This window comes from Mirounga leonina, unplaced genomic scaffold (assembly GCF_011800145.1).
Source record: "Mirounga leonina isolate KUSES-001 unplaced genomic scaffold, KU_Mleo_1.0 Mir_174, whole genome shotgun sequence".
In the NCBI taxonomy this organism is placed as follows: Eukaryota; Metazoa; Chordata; class Mammalia; order Carnivora; family Phocidae; genus Mirounga; species Mirounga leonina.
This window is the reverse complement of record NW_023270451.1, coordinates 82,296,761-82,317,405: the sequence shown is the minus strand read 5'-3', so window position 1 is coordinate 82,317,405 and position 20,645 is coordinate 82,296,761. Positions and strand designations below refer to the sequence as shown.

General features: G+C 37.3%; 1 protein-coding gene across 1 annotated transcript in view; it reads right to left on the bottom strand.

Moving 5' to 3' along the window:
- Positions 1–20,645, bottom strand: part of CNTNAP2 (contactin associated protein 2) — a 1,539,511-nt gene that overhangs the window by 870,732 nt on the left and 648,134 nt on the right. Inside the window, exon 11 of the mRNA XM_035021319.1 lies at positions 18,354–18,503. Within this exon, the coding sequence (XP_034877210.1) occupies positions 18,354–18,503 (150 nt within the window). The remainder of the gene's footprint in view (positions 1–18,353; positions 18,504–20,645) is intronic.

The following is a 20,645-nucleotide window of genomic DNA, read 5'->3' as shown; positions in this document are numbered from 1 at the left end:
CTCTTCACTTATTTTAGATTCCAGTGTCCTTTCTCTGATACTTGTTTTTCCTTTTCCAGTTTGAAATCCATTTTCTTTGGAAAAGAACACTGACGGAATAAATGAGTGGAGTAGCCCACCCTGCTTCTTTCCTATTCCTTGTTAAAATGACACCACATTCTCATCCTGACCCATCCTCATTATTTTTGTCCCAATATATTTAGATACTTTTTTCCCTAAAAACTGTTGATATTTTTCATAAGCTTCAGCTTATTTAAGCCTACTAGACTCTCCACAATTTTTCTTACAGTTCATTCTCTCAAGGTCCTTCCCTTCTGAACAACTCACTCCTGCTAGTGTTGATGGCTGATAAAGGCTTCATGTATCAACTTTTTAGGAGAGCATTTGAATTTTCACAACTGTTTTCAATCCCCTAACCCTAGTGCATGATATGAGAATTTCAAGTATTCTTTTTTTCTACATCAGTTTTTTTAAATTTTATTATGTTATGTTAATCATGATATGTTACATCATTAGTTTTTGATGTAGTGTTCCATGATTCATTGTTTGCGTGTAACACCCAGTGCTCCATGCAGAACACGCCCTCTTTAATACCCATCACTGGGTTAACCCCTCCCCCCACCCCCTCCCCTCTAGAACCCTCAGTTTGTTTCTCAGAGTCCATAGTCTCTCATGGTTCGTCTCCCCCTCCGATATGCCCCCCTTCATTTTTCCCTTCCTGCTATCTTCTTCTTCTTCTTCTTTTTTTTTAACATATAATGTATTATTTGTTTCAGAGGTACAGGTCTGTGATTCAACAGTCTCACACAATTCACAGCACTCTTGCAGAGACAATAAGGAAAGAACTTTGGCGGAAGAGAGAAGAGGAAGAGAATTTTCCTAAAGTACCACTAATCACAGAACAAATATGTACTTATTTATACATAGGTCTCTCATTCCTATATATAAGACGAGAAAAGTTAATAAAAGAAAATGCAATGCACATTTATCTTAGAAGACTTTGGATGGCTATGAAATGAAGGTAGGAGTAGCTTCTCCATGCCTTTGGAGACTTTTAAAATACAGGTAATCTGACTCTTCAGCCCTTTTATTCTGATCTGATCTATTTAATTTGATTAAGTTTTAATGTAAGAATGTTTTGTGAAGCATTTAAAGCAATGATTACAATTTAACCTGGGAAGTAATTAAGAAAATGCTAACTAAATGCAGGCATTCTAATGAACATTATGTTGGTTAGAAGGTTAGTGTCTAGAGTCAGACAAACCTAGATTCAAGTCCTCACTCTGACTCTTAGGAGCTGACGGTCCTCAGACAAATCACATAACTGGTGGCTTAATCTGTACCTTTATTAGATGGGCATAAGGATCATAGTGCCCTGATACAGGGCTATCATGAGGATTAATGAGATAAATTAAGGAAAACACTAACAACAGTTCCTAGAACATGGTAAAAAGCCAGTGAATATTACTGTTGTGAGTGTGTATTTTTTCAAATAGAAAAACATGGCAAGACTCTCCCAAGTCAGCTTGGAGTTTTAGGGTTCCTGAAGGTTTCCATAGCTTGTCTGATTGACAAAAGGAAAATCAGCAATTATTTCTATAGAAATTCTAAAATGCATTAGTCTGTTTCTTCATTCATTCATGTTTTCTTATATTTTTATTCATGCGTTCTCCCATTCAGCATGTATTAAACATCTATTATATTAAAAGTTGAAATACAGTGGTAAACGTTCCTGTTCCCAAAGAACTTACTGTCTAGTCTAGTCGTGTCATTGCAGAACAGGAGAGAGGCTAAGTGTAAAAGCCAAGTGTAAGAGGACATCTACCTCACCACGCTTCATCTCTCCATTAACAAAATCAATCACTTCATTCCCACTTGGATAGCTTTGGTAAGGAAAAAAGCAAAAGAAAAAGGAAAGAAAAGAAAAAAGAACAAGCTCTGGTCAGGATGTGGTGGAAGTGGAATCCTTGTGCATTTTTTATGGGAATGCAAAGTGGTGTAGCCATGGTGAAAACAATCTGGAAGTTCCTCAAAAAATTAAAATAGAATTAACATGTGATTTAGCAATTCCATTTCTGGGTTTATACCCCCCAAAAGTGAAAGAATGGCCTCAAATAGTTATTTGTACACCGTTTGTACAAGCAGTACTCACAAGAGGTGAAAACAACCCGAATTCCGTTTCCATTGATGGATGAATGGATAAGCAAAATGGGTAACACACACAGATACACACACACACAGAGGAATATTATTCAGTTATAAAAAAATGAAATTCTGATACATGCTACAATATGGATGAAACATGAAAACAATATGCTCAAGAGTGGGATAAACCAGACACAAAAGGACATGTATCATAGGCTTCCATTTACACGAGGTCCCTAGAACAGGCAAATTCAAAGAGACAGAAAGCAGAACAGTGGTTACCAGAGGCTGGGGGTGGGAGGGTGGGGTGGGGGCGGGGCAGCGGGGAAGGGAAATGGAAGTCCTTGTTTAATGGAGTCTAAGAGTTACAAAGTTTCAGCTTGGGGAGAGGAAAAAGTTCTGAAGAGGGATGACTGTGAGGATCATACAACCACAAAGTGAGTGTACTTAATGCCACTGAACTACATACTTAAAAATGGTTAATGGTAACTTTTGTTGTATGTATTTTACCACAAAAAATTACACATTCTGTGAATCCAACAATGAATATAGGTGGAAGTTGTGACTAATTTTTGTAGCCAGAAGTTGTGACTAGTGCAATTTTCCCACTAGAACATAGGGAATCTTAGCTGTTACCTGACTGGCTGAAAAAGTATCAATATTTAGACAGCAATAAGAACAGGGGCTATGTTTGCTTGTTAAGTTCTTTGTAAGTGGGGCAAAACATTTGCATGCCTTCCTCATTCTTGAACTCTCCTCCACCAACATATATTATTGTCTCGCCTTTAGAGGGGAACAAGCTGGGGTGGTGGTGAGGGAGACAGAATGCATAGATTTTACCCATTGGGCTAAATCCAACCATCTCTCCAGTTTGACGAAGATGTACATGATATTCAGAAATAGCAAACCAACATTTCATACCACAGTAAATAAGTTATATTTAGTTACTTTTAAGTATTCTAATTTCACTCCTCTAAAACCATTTGAAATGCTGATGTTCTAAAAATCTGGAGGCTGCTTTCCCACTACTGTGCCAGTACCTACAGCCACACACAGAATTTTAACAACCCATTTTCCCTATGTGATATTTGTATTATTTCAAACAAGGACAATACTGAAGTGTATCTTCCTTTAGCCAATTTGATTTTCATTAACAGGAAATTAATATATATCTTAAAAAATAATTGCTTAATATTGGGGATAGTTTAAAAGATTTTTTTCTTTGAAAAACAAATGATACATCAGAAAACGCACGTTTCCAAGGGACAATATAATCTTCAGATATAAAAAAATAAGTTTTAGAAAGATTTAGTGAAATTTATATTAGGAAAAAGTAGAGATGTTTATTAAGGAAAAACTCAAGTGTTGTAGAATATAGCTTTAACCTTTAGAGTTGATGTCTAGGGAAAGATTATGCCTTCCTACAGATTACACTTTAATGCCACAGTAAGAGATAAAAATATAAGCTACAGCATGGTGTACCTTATACTTTTTTAATAAGAAGAATGCCAAAAAAAGGTTTAAAATGTATATACAATTGCTGCTTCCTAACATAAAATAATATAAACATTCAAACATTCTAATAGAACAACTTTTAATGATATGGTTAATCACCCTTAGTAATTAATTGAGCAGATGTACAATGAGCACCTTCTGCATGTCAGGCCCTGTGAAGTATCTTCGAAAGCTGGGCTGAGCAAAATCAAGGGTGTTTCCTGCTCTCCTGGAGCTGAAGATCTAGCTGTCCACCTGATACACCTCACTTCTTTTTACAGTCTGGACAGTTTCCTAAATCCAAAGTTATGTTTTCTGGCCTCTTAATTTCCATTTCTCCAGACAAAACATTCATGATCAAATTTCTACCATCCATGAACTAACAAATGTTACTTTCTGAGCTAAAGAAAAAAGGTCCTAGATAACAACTAACATTAATTTCAATAACTTCTAATGTTTTGAGGAATGGTCAAATAACTCTCTCTTAATTTAAGAGCAAGGAATTTATTGAATTCGGCTTTTTATGGGGAATAGAAATATGATTGGGAATGACAGAGATATAAATACATGATTAGAGGATATTCTATTGCTTTTTAAAAACTATTTAATTTTACTACTCTAAATTATTTGTTAGAAAAGGCTTCAGGCTAGGATGATAGATAACTGATAACTTGGAAAAGAAATGAATCTACTTAAATGTATTTCCCAAACTCAGTATCTTTACATTAAACAACCATTCACAGATTTCCAAAATTTGCCCAAGGAGTGAATAATAATACTGGACATCACTTTATTAAGTAAAATTGGATGCAGACTATAATCAAATTCAAAGATAATATCAAGCATTTAATATTAAACAGAGGAGTTGTTACAGAGACTGCTAATTATCATCCAATATTAATTTTCCCCCTCTTGTATGGATATAGACATTTAGCTGGGCACTTGGTTATCCAATCTCCCTTATGTGACCATGTAAGTTTCAGCCATTGATGTATTTCATATATGGACTTCAGAGAGTGGCCTTAAAGGAAAGAGCCCAGCCTTTCTCATTATCTTCTCTTTGCTTCTGCCTGAAAATTGGATATAATACCTGGAGTTTAACCTGCTCTTTGAAACTACAAGGTGAATACTAACTATGGAGAATGGTAAAACAGAAGAAGCCTGGCTTCCTGACTCTTTGGAGCTCTGCAACAGCCTTCAGAGTTTACCTTCAATCTTCTTTTATGGAAAAAAAGAAATATATCTCTATCTTGTCAATCACAGTCTCTGTCACTCAGAGCTGAAGCTAATCCAAACTAATACCATATTTGGTACTATATTTAAAAATAGGGTGCTATGCATTACAGAACAGAAGTTTATAGAATTGCCTTTAGTTGACACCAGGCCCTGAAGCCTGGGGCTAATACAGGCTTGGAAAGCTAGGACCTTTGCTATCTGTAGCAAAATATTTGATCATATTGTCAACCGCTACTCCTTGGAAGGCAAACCAGATGCCAACTGGAACTTTCACTATTAGAAGAAATATTAGGAAATACTCAACTGCTGATGTGCTTTGGCTCTTTCTTGCTGTGTTCAGCAGTCTGAAAGAGAGAGACAAACTCGGTCTAGGACTAGCTAGCCTGCAGGCTGAGATAAAAATAAAACCACTTTAAAATGGCAGGTGCTCTCTGCTTATGTTGGCAATCTGAACTGAAGGAGAATCCCCAATTTATGAGCTTGAAAAGATTAAAAAAAAAAAAAAAAACCTGTATCCTAAAGTATGGTAATTATAAGCCACAGCTGCCAAGAGGTATACTTAGAAAGGAGTAAGAGGATCTTACTCAGGTAAGAGTTAAGCTGGAAAAAAATTAAAAAAAAAAAAAAAAAGAAAAGAGTTGCAAGAAATAGGCTTCTATTGATTAGGACTTGCTATATTAAGATTTAATCCATATTTGATGAAAATATATGATTTCTAGCAGAATTCTGCCATGTACTCCATAACCATGGATAATAATAAATGAAAATAAAACAACAACAACAAAAGAGCTGTCTACCAGATAGTGGGAAATAGTTCTATGGCAATAATCAGATTTAGGCTGTTCTCATCCAATCAAGGGTTATTCTTTCTCAAGGCCTCAAGGTTGAAAGGAGGCATTAAGTTGAAAGTCCGGGAGAGAGGAGGAGGTGTGGAGCCTTAAGCAAATTCTCTTGAAGAGAGATCAGAGGGGCACACCTCCACTGGGAAAGTAGCAGGAAACAGCTAAGTAGAAGGATGGAGTAACCAGGCTTAAAGCTACATATCAAGAACAGAAATTTAGATGTGGTTCCTTGCACAGAGAACCACCTTAAAGGAAACAGATTAGAAGACTACAATGTTTCTGAGGAATTACATTGCCAAGGAAACCACAAACATGACCTGCAACAATCTGTGTCCATTCAATGAGTAAAGCAGTCTGGACATCCACATCTGTATCAACAGGAAGTCAGCTATGAAAGCACGCAGCCCATGAGAAGGGTCTCTTCAAGATGGCCAAGTAGAACAATGGACAAGGAGGATCTCTCAGAGAGTGAAACCTAAGGTCACGGAGGGCATTAGGAAGGGGTCGCTTGCTCTTCCTGACTAACAAGATTTAAAAATTACTATAGACCAGTGAAGGTTATGTTTCTTACACTTTTATGTTTCATGGGAGAAGTGTAAATTGCAGTTATCAGTCTTCAGTTTATTACTCATTCAACCAGAAGGAACCAAATCTTGACATGATGTAGAGGGCTACACAACATTCAGAGATATGGATTTGAGCTGGATGCAATAACTAATGAGATTCTGGATTGCTCTCACTTGAAGAAATATAAAAATGTTCTATGTATGGTAAGAAGGGTGAAAATCGATATTTCTGTAGATTAACAGTGGTAAACACTGCCAGTTTTTCTCACTGTTTTAAAAAACTATGATTAACTAAAACTTCTGACATTCTTCATGCAATAAGAAGCTTTCTTTTTTTAAACCTATCTGACACAGCACATTTGTGGACATCCTATTCCAGAAAGCAAAATCTGTCTAACGTTGAGCAAATACAAACTTTTGTCAAATAAAAAAATAGTAGCAACTTTAAAAATAATGTAATATATAATTAAACACAAGTGTTATGTTAAAAGACTTTTATTTTGTTAATTTGCACTTTTAAAAATAAATCCTGACAAATTTTATTCTCTCTCTCCCATTCCCTCATCCTGATGTTTCTTATTTTGTTCTTAGGTAATTCACCTCAGGTCACATCTCTTCCATGATATCTGTGAAAGTTCTTCCTTCTGAAATTCAGTTATGCTTTAAAACTTTGTTTTTTTTAAAATTTAATTTAATTTAATTATGTTATGTTAGTCACCATATAGTACATCATTAGTTTTTGATGTAGTGTTCCATGATAAAACTTCATTTTTATAAAGAAGTCTAAGATCCACTCTGTTTTTCCTATTATTTTCTCTCTATACCACCTTACAAGAGCATTTTTAACCTTTGAGATTGTTCCTATCTAGATAAAAAACATCTTTGTTTCATTTCTGATTTTTGCTTTGGTATTTCTAACTTTTCACTTAATGACATTAGCCTCACATCATTACCCAGTGTTTTATTATTTTCTAATGCTGCCTTATTCTCTTTCTAATCCTTGCCTCCCTTTATGGAATCTAGGGTTTTCATTATGTGGATACAAGAAATATCTCTTTTTCTTCCTGCATTCTGATCCCCAAATCATTACTTAAATTAGTGTTTCTTTAAGTGTGGAGAGAAAACTGCATGCTTGAGACCACTTAGGAAAGAGTTCAGGAGATCAGCAAAATAGAATTACCATAAGACTCAGCAATTTCACTCCCAGGTATATATTCAAAAGTAAGAAAAACCTACATGCATGCAGAAACTTGTACACAAATGTTCACAGCAGCATTATTCCTAACAGCCAAAGAGTGGACACAATCCAAGGTCCATCAACTGATTAATGGCTAAAAAAATGTAGTATATCCATACAATAGAATATTATTTGCCCATAATTATGTAGGAATAAAGTAGTGATACATGTTAAAAATTGAATAAACGTTAAAAACATTAAGCTACATGAAAGAAGCCAGTCACAAAAAACAATCTATTGTGTGATTCCATTTATATAAAATGTCTAGGGGCGCTGGGTGGCTCAGTCAGTTAAGTGTCAGCCTTCAGCTCAGTTCATGATCCCAGATGGAGCCCTGCAACAGGCTCCCTCCTCAGGAGGGAGCTTGCTTTTCCCTCTCCCTCTGCCTACTTCTCCTCCTGCTTGTGCTCGCTCTCTCCCTCTCTCTCTCTGCCAAAAAAATAAAGAAAATATTTTTTTAAATAAAAAGTAAAAAAATAAAATGTCTAGAATTGGCAAATCTATACACAGAAATTAGATTAGTGGTTGTCTAGGGCTGGGAGGTATTGTAGGAGAATGCAGACTGGCTCCTAATGAGTTTGGGGTTTCTACTTGGGGTCATGAAAATGACCAAAAATTAGCCTCTCTCCCACACCTTATTCCCTAAAAAAGACTTGAAATTTCACCACTGCAGATGTATCCTTGTTAGGGTCTTGAAGGCCAGAGAGCCTTACAAATTCCTTATTATTGTAAAATTCCCTTGGGGAGTAAATAATGATTCTTAATTTTTTGAAGGATGGCTGGTTGCTGAGATGGGCAAGTGGGAAGCCAAAAGAAAGAAGTATTAAAAAAAAAGTGAGAATTTAGCAAAGGCTCTATTTGATTACTTCCTAGATGCGCCAGACTAGACAAACTCATTTATTTGAATCTATGATCTTTAAAATCTCAGCAATGGAAAAGAGAAAAATGCACACACTCAGAAAGAATTTACTTCCTAGTTCAAAGTGAGAAGTTGATGTATAAATAATTGAATGCCCAAAGGAAAAACCAAACAAATGGGCAAACAAAATAAACACTGACGGACCTGCATGATCACAGGCACTGGCTTCCATTTTGGTTTTCTTCCTGCTCATACAGGAGTATTATTATTTGAATTCTCAGAAGTTTTTAAAAATAAGTAGCCTACAATCATTTCCTCTCTTTTTTGTCCATAGAGAATTAGGAATGCAGACAGAAATACCAATTATATTTATTGGGAAAAACAAACAAACACACTTTTCTCTGGTTTGTAAAGAAATACTATGAAAGAACTTCTAGAACGATCTTTTGTTTTCACTTATACTTGTGGTGGTCAAGGAAGGATGCTTGTCACATCCTCCTGTTTGAGGATCAGGATTGGCTGGTATAACTAGAGTCCAGACATGGCCTTCTGCTGAGGCCATGGGCCCCCAGCCTGCTCTAATCAACTACTAACTATGGCAACAGGACCAGGGTCCAGCCATTTCCGTTTGGTGATAGATACTAACAGGCAATTTTGCAAGGGACCATGCCAACACTGCCAGCACTCTGGGGCTCTTCCTACTCAATCCCCTTCGTCCCCCTGATGCCCTCCTCGGGTATCAGACCTCCTCTTCCTCTTTCATCCCTGTATCCTTCAGAGGCATTCTGTCCAGTAAGTCTTTCAAATGTCTAATTCCATCCTAACCTCTGCTTCTTAGAGTACCTAAACAGACATATCATTCATGAAAAAAAAAAGCATAAATTTCTTCCTTTTTTCTTTTGGTAAAACATTATAAAATCAATGATTAAAATAATGTGTAGAAACACTTATGTTCCTCAAGTAGTAACTTGACACATATCACATATTTGTAGCAGATATATGAGTTTTAAAACTTATTTTAAAATTTGGCTGGTTTTTTCAACTTAAGAGCATTTTAGATATGGAAAATACTTTCTAAAAAATACATAGAGAAATCATATTTAACCTACATATTTGTAGAGTTATCTATATTATTTCCAGTGTCAAAACATTATGTTCTTTTAGTCTACTGATTTTAATGTAGCAGAATTAATGTAAGAAGAAAGCACAAGGTGTCAGTGATAAATAGCCACAGCATTAAGACAATTCTTGCAAGTCAAAGAGTTTTTATAATTCCATGATTTTTCTTCTTTGAAAAACTACTTAGTTCTATCTTAAATCTGAATATTCCCAACGCAAGCCATTCAGAGAGCCAGAAAAAAGCAAAGGCATATAGAATATCACAATAACTCTACTTAGCCCAAATCCTAGGTCTAAGCAAATTTTACTTCTAGAGATATATAAAGGTCTTTGGAATTTGGGGCTATGTAATGAATACTTTCCTATCTCCAACAGAGAAACGGTTTCTGATGAAGTTAATGTATCCAATTTCATTGTGCAATTCCCTTCCTCTTCTTTGCCCTTTTCTTTTATGCATATAATTGTAAAACAAACTAATACAATCAAAAGCACTTTGGGAATTGGACTGAAAAAGAAATGTGTCTCTCCTTATTAATGTTCTCATAATGGAAAGAAATGCTTTTTTAAAAAATGTACTTTTTTTTAAAGTGGGGGATGAATTTGCATAGAATAGCAAATATTGATCTAAATATTTACATGGGCAAGTAGTTGTTTTTGTACCATCAAATCCTTTTTAAGAAATTAATAACTGAGCAAGTTTCTAGGTTAACTCACTACAATTAAGGATGGGCCAACCTCTGAAGTTGAAAAAGAGAAAAACAATATAATGTTTTATATAATATAATAATATCATAATATTGAACCAGGGTAAAACAGTAGAAGCACAAAAGAAAAAAATTGCATATATATGTACCAAAATTAATTGGTGGGTTTGGAAGCAATAAAAGAAAAATGAATTCTAATTGTTACATAATTAGCCAACCCAAATCAAATAAAATATTAACAATTTACAGGAATCTCTAAGGTTCTAAGTTGTGATTTCCTCATTTCTCATTCTGAAGTTTAATAAATTGTTAGTTGGTCAAAAAAAGTTGTCTCTTGCCATTTGCAATAGCACGTTCTGCATGGAGCACTGGGTGTTGTGCGCAAACAATGAATCAGGGAACACTACATCAAAAACTAATCATGTATGGTGATTAACATAATAATAAAGAAAGATCTAGGTTTATGAAAAATGTACTCCCTAATTTCATACTAAACTTAAATGCAGATGCTTGACTTTTAAATTTATTTGTGCTATCTATATATACCTAATAGTTGAAATCTTTGTAATAAAGGCAAAATTTCCTTAAAAAAAAAAATCAAAGAGATGCATATTACACAAAAGGTGGGGAACTCAAGTATTCCAACATTAGTAACAATGTTCAGCACTATGTAAATGTAGATGATGGTTAACTTTCATTTTATTTGTAAAAAGACAATACGTAGTTTATCTCCTAACCCCCTCCAACCTCAGTATAGTTGGACCAGGAGTATAGTTTGGATGGAACAAAGACCAGGAGGAGATTACAGTTAGGCCATACTTTCAAGCTGGAAGTACATCTACTCAGAGGTTCTATGTGAACTAGTGTTTTTAAAAGACATTTTATTTTATAGCAGCTGCTTTGCTTTGAAGTCAGTGTCCCCCACTTGTCTATTTCTGAGTGGCACTGTGGTCCCCAAATCAGAGACTGATTGGAATTTTAGTTTACAAGAGCTGGTTTTAAATCAGTAGACTCCTGACCCTTGTTATACCCCATGGGTGATACAGCAAAAAGAGTGTCTGGCAAAGACTTGAGAGATTTGGGAACTGAGTCAGATGCCATCCAGGAAAACCAAGAGAGGATGCAGGGAGACATGAAAGTGAGGGGCTTAGGTCACGGTCGTGTTGATTCTGGAGGAGGGATGACAGGTCGCTGCACAGACAGACACTGTCAGTTTATTATGCACAGGTCAGAACTAAGTTTTAGGCAAACACTGCCAAATGGACCCCACCGTGTAGAAGGGGAAGGAGGAAGTGTGGAACAGGGAAAGGGTAAGCTCTAGGCTTTCTGTCAGGCAGACTGGTGTTACCCTTGGCTCCTGTTTGTATATCACAACCCATGTCCCGCCGGTGGGCAAGTCCTGTTGATCAGGACTTGATCATTTCCCACTCCCTCTGCTGCTACCTCCCAGTCTCTACCTTCCTTTATCTGGATTACTGCAATAGTCTCCACTGTGTGCCCTCATTTGATTATACTCTTTTCTGAAAACGGCATCCTGAGAGATCATTTAAAAATTTAAATTAGATTACGCCACTCCCCTGGTCCAATCTTCCAACACCTTCCCATTTCACTCAGAGTAAGACTCCTCACCACCCAGCCCCTGACTGCCCCCATTCCTAAAGCCAAGCCGGTCTCCTTTCCACAAGCACCACACGCGCTCACCACCCATACACGTGCCTGCACTTACTTTCCTCTCTACCAGGGATGCTCTTCTCCCTGATCTCCTCAACTCCTTGAGCTCTTTGTCCTAATTCCATCTTGTCAATGGGGGCCTCCTCTGGCCAACTTACGATAAGAGGTAATTCTCAACACCCTTCCCCTAAGAACTTCCCATCCTTTCCCGGATTTATTGACTCCACAATATACTCATTTTACCAGTTTGTTATTTTGACTGGAATGTAACCTTTTGAGAGCCAAGTATTCTTTCTAACTTGTTCACTGTTCTAGTATGAATAATAATGCCAGGTTTTAGTAAATATTCACCAAACAAAATTATCTAAATCCTGTCTCTACTACTTATTAGTCATACATGTAGTACACTTAGATAAAAAATTGCACCTGATATAATAAAAATTATTTTATCTTCCAAGACCCTGGGAAGTTATACCTCTCAGATATGACAATGGAATATCGTATGCTACACAATCAGTATCCCTTACCTAAATGTTTTGGGGGTGAGGGGCATATGGCAGAAGCTGACAATCTATGTGGGAATAAAAAGTCCTGTAGCCCCTTGTGCATGTAACCGTTAAATATATCCATAAGGGACCACTGATTAATTTATTCAATGAATAAACAGACAATGAGAACCTATTATGTGTCAGACATTTTTTTTCTAAATATTTGAGATACATTAGAAAACAAAAAACAAAAACCTGGCCTTCTTCGTGCTCACATTCTAGTGGAGCTTCCAGCAAGAAACAATCCATATAGTAAATAACGAAGGATGTAATATGTCAGAGCATGAGTAAGTGCTGTGGCAGGGGAGGGAAGAAAGTGGAGCCGGAGGGCGTGGGGAGTGGGGAAGGGGCGATGCGCTGGAGTAGGGGGCAAGGACCCAGTGGTCCCCCTGGAGAAGGTGAGGGCTGGGCCGAGTCTCTAAGGAGAACTACATGAAAAGTCAAAAAACAAACTGCAAATCCACAAAGAACGGAAGGGTCTAGAAACAGAAACACAGGGGCAGAAGCAACCCCATGGGTGGTTGTTGGGTGAAGCAGGAGGGGCAGGAGGGGATTTGGGGAGTTAAAGGGATGATCTTAGAGCTGGAGGCTGGTGACGGCTGCAGCGCTGTATACATTTACTAAAACTCACTGACCTGTACACTGGAAAAAGGTGATTTTAGCATTTGTAAGTTTTATCTTAGTAAAGGTATTGAAAAGAGAGAGAGGGGATAAAGGAAGTAACATTAGAAATTATAAAATAAGCACGTAGAAGACTTGGAAATTGTCATTAGGAAACTGTAAAAGCAGTTTCTGGTATTACTTCGTCTGTACATTAAACCAGATGTCTGATTATAATTTTATGTGATGTCTCGAATCCAGGATCTATAAAACCCTACAATGGGTAATTCTGCGTGTCAACGTGGATAGGCTATAGCGCCCAGTTATTCAATCAAACATAACTCCAGGTGTTGCTGTGCAGGTATTTTGCAGATATGGATAACGTCTCAGTCAACCAACTTTAAGTAAAGGAGACTATCCTTGACAGCGTGAGCCTCATCCAACTGGATGAAAGGTCTTATGTGCAGAACAGAGGTTTCCCCAGATGGAGCTCAGAGTAGCTACAAAATTAGTAAGAGAATCATACAAATAACATAAAATGACAGCTTTATAAAGGTGAGACCAATGTTGCTGTGGAAGCAAAAACTGTAAATTCCACGAGGGACGCAGATTATGTCTTCTTTTTTGTCATGGTATATGGCCAGCGTCTAGCACAAAACCTGGCTTATCCTAGGGGCTCTATAATCTCTTTGGATATAAATGAATGAACTTAGATCCCGGTTTTATAGCAGAAAAGATAAAAAAACCATCAAAGTATGTTTGGAAGGAAAGTCCTTCTTGAGAACAGCACCCCCTTCCAGGAAGACTGGCTCTGGAGCTTTCTGACCTCTTCTCTGCAGCCCACAGCTCCTTCTCCTTTCAAATGAAAGCAACGGGGTAGTAATAATAAAAAAAATACCATCCCTGAAAAAATTGAGACATTTACAAATCCTTCTATTCTCTCATGACCATGGGCTCTGGCCTGTATCAGAAAGCCTATTACCAGGTAAACAGCCAATAAATAAATTTACTTTGATTATTAAAATTAACGAAGTCTTATCAAAGGTAATTCCAGTTGGGTGGTAGAGGAAACAAAAATTAAAGCAACCAAAATAACTCTTCCTGAGGAAACATCCCAAATAAATAATCTCTTTCTTTTTCTGTTTATTCCCAAGAAAGAACAAGACAAAAGAATTCCTGGTGCTTAAATATCTGATTACAAGTGTTCCAGAGGAGAACTAAGACCTTTTCCGGGATTAGCAGGGCGCAAGCATGGAGAGATAAAGCTCCACGCTGGTAGGAAAGAGCAGGAAAGAATAGAAGCTACATGGCCGGGACTTTACTTCAAAAGAAACAAAGTGTGTACACATTCAGAAGTCTGTAATTGAATACACGAGGCCATCAAGCCTTTAGTTAAGGCTTTCACCCAGTAAGAAAACTATTTTTTACCAAGGAGGAAGGAATGTTTTGATTAGTGGAGAAGTTGGTCAGATACTTTAGATGAGCACATGGTCTGAAATCTTACATCTTCCTTGAAAGGGGCGGTCCTTGATGAGTTTAATAAAGACTCCATGTGGATTGGAAAGGGAGTCAGCACTTAGCATCCCCTGGAATCAGACCCTGGGTTTAACAGGTTATGCTGGCAGTGCTCACAACCATTATTTAAAATTCTACTGCCTTTCAATGGATGAAGAAGATAAATTATTAAAATGATCTATCAACAAGTGAAGCCACGATCCCAAGCCGGGAGTGTGTTTTTCAAAGTCATATTTTAGGACAAGTCAATTTTCTTTCTACTCTACTAATGTTTCTTAAGATGTTTTTATTACAACATCTACAACTACCTTTAAATTTTTCAGCACAGACAATAGGAAGTGTGTGTGTGTGTGTTTAATTTACAATTTAGAGACAGCCAGCATTCTACTCGGAAAGCCGCATGCCAGAGGTGGTCACGGGCAGCCATTCCTGAAGCAGCTACTGCATTTCTGCTCTCTGTTCCTCTAATCAACTTACTAAATGCCAAACTGGGTTTTCTTTGGTGAAATGAGTGCTTTGTTAATCAGCATAAATGTTAGATAAATGTTAGGAAAGATATCTCAGTGCTGAAATTAAAGATATTAAGAATATGTAGTTCGACAAAACATCTTTTAGAGACACTCACAGCCTGTGTGTAGACAGGATAAGACCAGTGAGGCCAGTGACCTGAAGCCCTGGACATGGTTCTGGAATCTTGATCACTCAGTGATCCTGTGCCAGCCATCAGCTCGGGAGACTTTCTGTTCCTTGGCACTGGCTGAGTGTAGCTGAATCCTGCTTCTAAAATACTGCGAAAGCTGCCCAAAAAGAACGTTTTATTCAAGGTAGAGCAGGTCAGAGAGCTAGGACTTCACCGAGCTTACAGAACAGTTTGTATTAACTGCATTGTGCCTACTTGCTAATAAAAATGTTCATTTAATAAATGTCTGTACAAGCACCAGACCTTGGCCTGTGATTTCCTCTTACTGCTTCACAGTGGCTAAGCTACACAGCAGCAGCTAATTTTCACTTATCTCACTTTTCGGTGACTGACGTCCTTCAGAAGAATCTGAAAGATGTGCATGCAAATTGGCTAAGGCTGATCTATAATTCTATTCCTCAGATCATTTGCACCAGAATAACTTGAAGCTTAGAATTCTTTCTTTTCCCAGCATTCTGCATTGAGTTCTAGGAGTGGGGGGCTGAGGATTCTGAAATGTAAGAAGTTCCCCTGGCGATTCTCATATGTTCCAAGGATTCAGCTAATGAAGATAAAACCAAAGAAGCATCCTGATCATCTGCTGACAGGATTTCCCAATGGCAGACCAAAGACCAAAAGGGAGAAAATATGCCCTAGCCACTGGGTTTGAAAACCAAAATCTGTAAAACAGTAGTAAATAGCACACTATGAAGACTTCATATCCCATGAACTCTGTACCTTAAATTTGTTGGTTATAGCTATGAGGCTACCCATGTAGATGGAAATAGACCAAAACTCGCCTCAGGCATTCAGCATGCTCATCGATGGCCAACGATATTCCACTGCCATTTGGATGGGTAGCTATTATCAATAGCTTTCCAACTGACTACTGTGATCTATTTTCTATGACAGCAATGAAAACTGTTGGCCAAAAGCCCATCATATTACATATATTTTTGCAGGAAAACCAGTTGGGTTACTGGGTTACTTTCTCTCACATCAATAAGCCCCAGTTTATTCACTTATAAGACATCTTGTCTGACTTTCACCCAACTCATCAAATATTTATTGAGAGCCTTTTTAGAAACATGTAGTTTTTAACTTCCAATGAACACAGTGTAAGATTCAAGACAGAGAGGTCTAGCCCAGGTCTCTTGTCTCGGAGTTGTCACACATCGTACCATGATGTACAGCGAGAAGCCCCCTGGCACAGGAGTCACAGGTCTTGAGTTCAGGTGCTGCCCACAAACTCAGCGGCAAGTCAGTGAAGCTCTGTGGGCTTCTAGTTCTCCTTTTAAGCAACTGGGAGCAAAATGCTTGGCCTTGCTTGCTTTTCTAAATTTACTAATTCATTCATATTTCTTGGTCATCTATATTCCAGGAATTTTTCTAAGACCAAGGAGGATACAGCAGGGAACAAGATATACAAGATGACTGCTCTCAAATAGGCTTATTCTAATAATTAGAAATATATATAAATACACTGATATATAAACACTTAAATAAGCAAGTAAGTGTGAATATTAATAAATATATTTTGAGAAGCAGATATATGTACACATATGTTTTTTAAAGTTTAACAAAGCCTTTCCTAAGAGTACAATATATTTTTTAGATCTCATATTGTGTGATTTTGGATGAAAAATTCAATAATCTAGTGAAAGACATACTGATTTATTTATTTATTTATTTATTTATTTATTTATTTATTTATTTTTTAAAGATTTTATTTATTTATTTGAGACAGAGAGAATGAGAGAGAGAGAGCACATGAGAGGGGGGAGGGTCAGAGGGAGAAGCAGACTCCCTACTGAGCAGGGAGCCTGATGTGGGACTCGATCCCGGGACTCCAGGATCATGACCTGAGCCGAAGGCAGTCGCTTAACCAACTGAGCCACCCAGGCGCCCCAGACATACTGATTTAAACAACACACCTAGCACTTTAATAAAAAACTGTCCCTATATTTCATTAATGATAAAAAAATTCTGGCAGGATACATTTTTCAAATTAAAAAAAATATGCCCAGGTCCATGATAGAATACTTTTTCACATATAGTAGAATTTGTTGTTTTACGAGAACCTTCTTTTTCACTTATTTTTTCATTACTTAAGAACTAAGACGTGTGATAAGATGGCTTTCCTGTAAGGCAACCTGTGGTAGGTAGCCTCGAAGATTTCCTCAATGCATGTCTCCTCATGTAATCCCTTTCTTTTAAGTGTGGTCTGGATTTAGGGACTCGATTCTACCAAACTGTGTATAACTGAAGTGATGGGATGTCACTTCCAAGACGAGATTATAAAAAATCTTCAGCTTCCATCGTGGAAACTTTCTCTCTTGTTTACTGGTTTTCCCCTCCTCTCTGCTCCTCTCCCCTGATCTCTCTCAGCCTAATCACGCATGAGAGAGGTGGTTTGAAGAAGACAGGCCTGGAAAATCAGAGCCACATGGAGGAGAATCGAGGCAACCCAGAGAACAACCAGGAGCACGGTCAACTGAGCGAGTGCACCTTCCTAGAAACATACACGCAGCCCAGTGCAGGCTGCAGATAATGCAGTCACAGTCAAGTGCTCAGGAGGTAGAATAACCTCATGAGGGACCTTGAGTCAGAATCAGCCAGCTAAACTACTCCTGAACTCATGATCTAGAATAACTGTGAGACAGGGGGGCCTGGCTGGCTCAGATGGTGGAGCATGTGACTCCTGATCTCGGGGTTGTGAGTTCAAGCCCTAAGTTGGGTGGGGATGCTACTCAAAAAAAAACCAGGACTAGAATAACTGTGAGGCAATGTTTGTTGTTCTAAGCCACTAAGGTTTGGAGTAATTAATTACAGAGCAATAGGTGACCCAAGGATCTGACTCTTGAGGATAGTATTACAAATATGAATGCATTCAGAATCTCATGCTTTATACTTTGAATGTTTGAATTAAACTAGAAGAATATGGTGACATTATAAGAATACCTTTATCATGAAGAAGCATAAATTTGCCACTCTTTTTTAGCTCATGGAATAAGAGTTTGGTGTTTTCCCTGAGATCTGTTGAGTCTCCTGAATCAAATATAAATACTTCATAATCAAACTTCATTGAAACTGTTTCTAACAATGTACTAGTTAACCAATAAAAAATGGTAGTCTTACCTCCAAAAAAGTACTTCTCGCCAGTTTTAACTTGAAGAGGACTATTAGTTCGAACAGCTGAAGCCTCGTCTCCATCGATGGTGAGAATGGCAAAATTTTCCTTAGCCAGGAAACGAACCTCATGCCACTGTCCGTCATTCAACCCAGAACCTGTTAAGTAAAAAAAGTCATTTTCTAAAGATGGTACAATTTAACACAATTTTCAGTACCAACAAGGCCAGAAATTTGTTAATAAAGATTAGCATATTTTTATCTAGAAAAATTCAGTACTACTTGCAATTGATATCATGTTTCTTTAATATCAGAAGTGGTTCTAGCCTCCATTTGACAGATAAAGCATAACAGAACCCAATAAAGTAGAGGAATAGTTATTAATGTGCCATTGGTATACCTGGGAAAATGAATGGAGTGAATAAAGCTGTTTGGGAGGTGAGGATGAACTATTTTAATTTAATTACTTATTTTATGATTAGGTTTATTAGAAGTCATTCTCTGATAACAAAATGGATTTATGACTTCTATCTAACATCTCTCTCTGTTTTTAAGAAGTCCATTATTTTCTCTCAATAACCATGTCTGGCAAGTATATAGTTTGTAGAAATTAAGAACTAAAAACTATGTGCTAATTAACCACTCATAACCATAGGAAATAATGCCAGGGTTATCTGATCATTTATATTTTTTATTTTTTTAAAGATTTTGTTTATTTATTTGACAGAGAGAGACACAGCGAGAGAGGGAATACAAGCAGGGGGAGTGGGAGAGGGAGAAGCAGGCTTCCTGCAGAGCAGGGAGCCCGATGCGGGGCTCGATCCCAGGACCCTGGGATCATGACCTGAGCCGAAGGCAGACGCTTAACCGACTGAGCCACCCAGGCACCCCTGATCATTTATAAATAAGGTATCTTTATAACGAATTAGGTTATATTTAAACATACAAACCAACAAAAATAAATCAACAGCTCCCACTCCAAACAACCACATTTCACTGTGGCTTAGTACAAAGATCTTTGGAACCAAAAATTCTTTTAAACATTCCATTAGACAGATAATAACTTAAAGTTTTTGTTTAGTTTGTGCTCATTTTGTAAAGAATAGAAAACTAAGGACCAAACAAAGGAGATCAGCAACTGAACATAAGCATCTGGAAAGAGTTTAAGAAACACTAAGAGAGACAGAGAGAGAAAGTCTAAGAGGGTCAGAGTGGCTTTCTTTGAACATACAAAGGCCTTGTTATGGCAGAGGGAAGGGATTTTGTTCCAGGCCAGAGAGAATAATTCAGAATTCACAGGAAGAAGTTACTTGAAGATACACTTCAGATTCACAGAAGAAGGAGAAGCCTCGCAAGTAAAGGTAGCTAAAAATGAATGAGAGCAAGTCAGTGAAGCACAGATGACAGCTCAAAGCCTCTGATCAGAGGTCTGCAAATCAGCTCACAGGCCCAACCTGGCCTGCTGTTGTCTGTTCCTGTATGGCCTGAGAGCTAAAAGTAGCTCTCACATCTTTAAATAGCTGAAAACACATAATAATAATAACAACAATAACAACAACATATGAGAATTGTATAAAACTGAAATTTCAGTGCCCACATAAAGTTTTGTTGGAACACAGCCACTCATTTGCTTACATACGGTCTCGCTCTACAAAAGCCGGAGTCAAGCAGTTGCTACAGAGACTTGTTATCACTCACAAAGCCTAAACAATTCACCCTGTGGTCCTTTGCAGAAAAAGCATAAACTTTCGGTTGGCTGATACTATTAAACAGAAATATGATTTTGATGAAAAAAATTAAAGCCTGTTGGAGCTTATAAGACTGTCACATAGATGTAGTATTTACTGGTGTTACACTGGTAAAAAGCATTACAAATAACCACACCTCAGATATTTTTTTTTAGGATTTTCAAATTTTAATTTAGAAATACATATTCAGCACATTTTATTTCAATGGACGAAAATAGAAAATCCCTGCTCTAAAGTAATTAATACTGAATGACCTCCAAGTTACAAAATGTATAATATATATGCACAATTTTGTACTGTGAAATTACAATGTAAATGTAAAGTCTTATTCTAAAATTAAAATCAGTTAGCTGTCAGACAAGCAGTAGTGTTTACTGAAATATTTCCTTCTCAAGTGGGTTACATCAGGGTTCTCCCACAGAACAGAGGCACAGAAGACTGTATCTTCACCATAACATTTTTCTGTAGAGCACAAAACTGGGTCTAGTGTTGATTAAACACAGAAGTGCATGGTTTTGGGTTTTGCCTTTTAAATGTGATGAGCCCTGCTTTG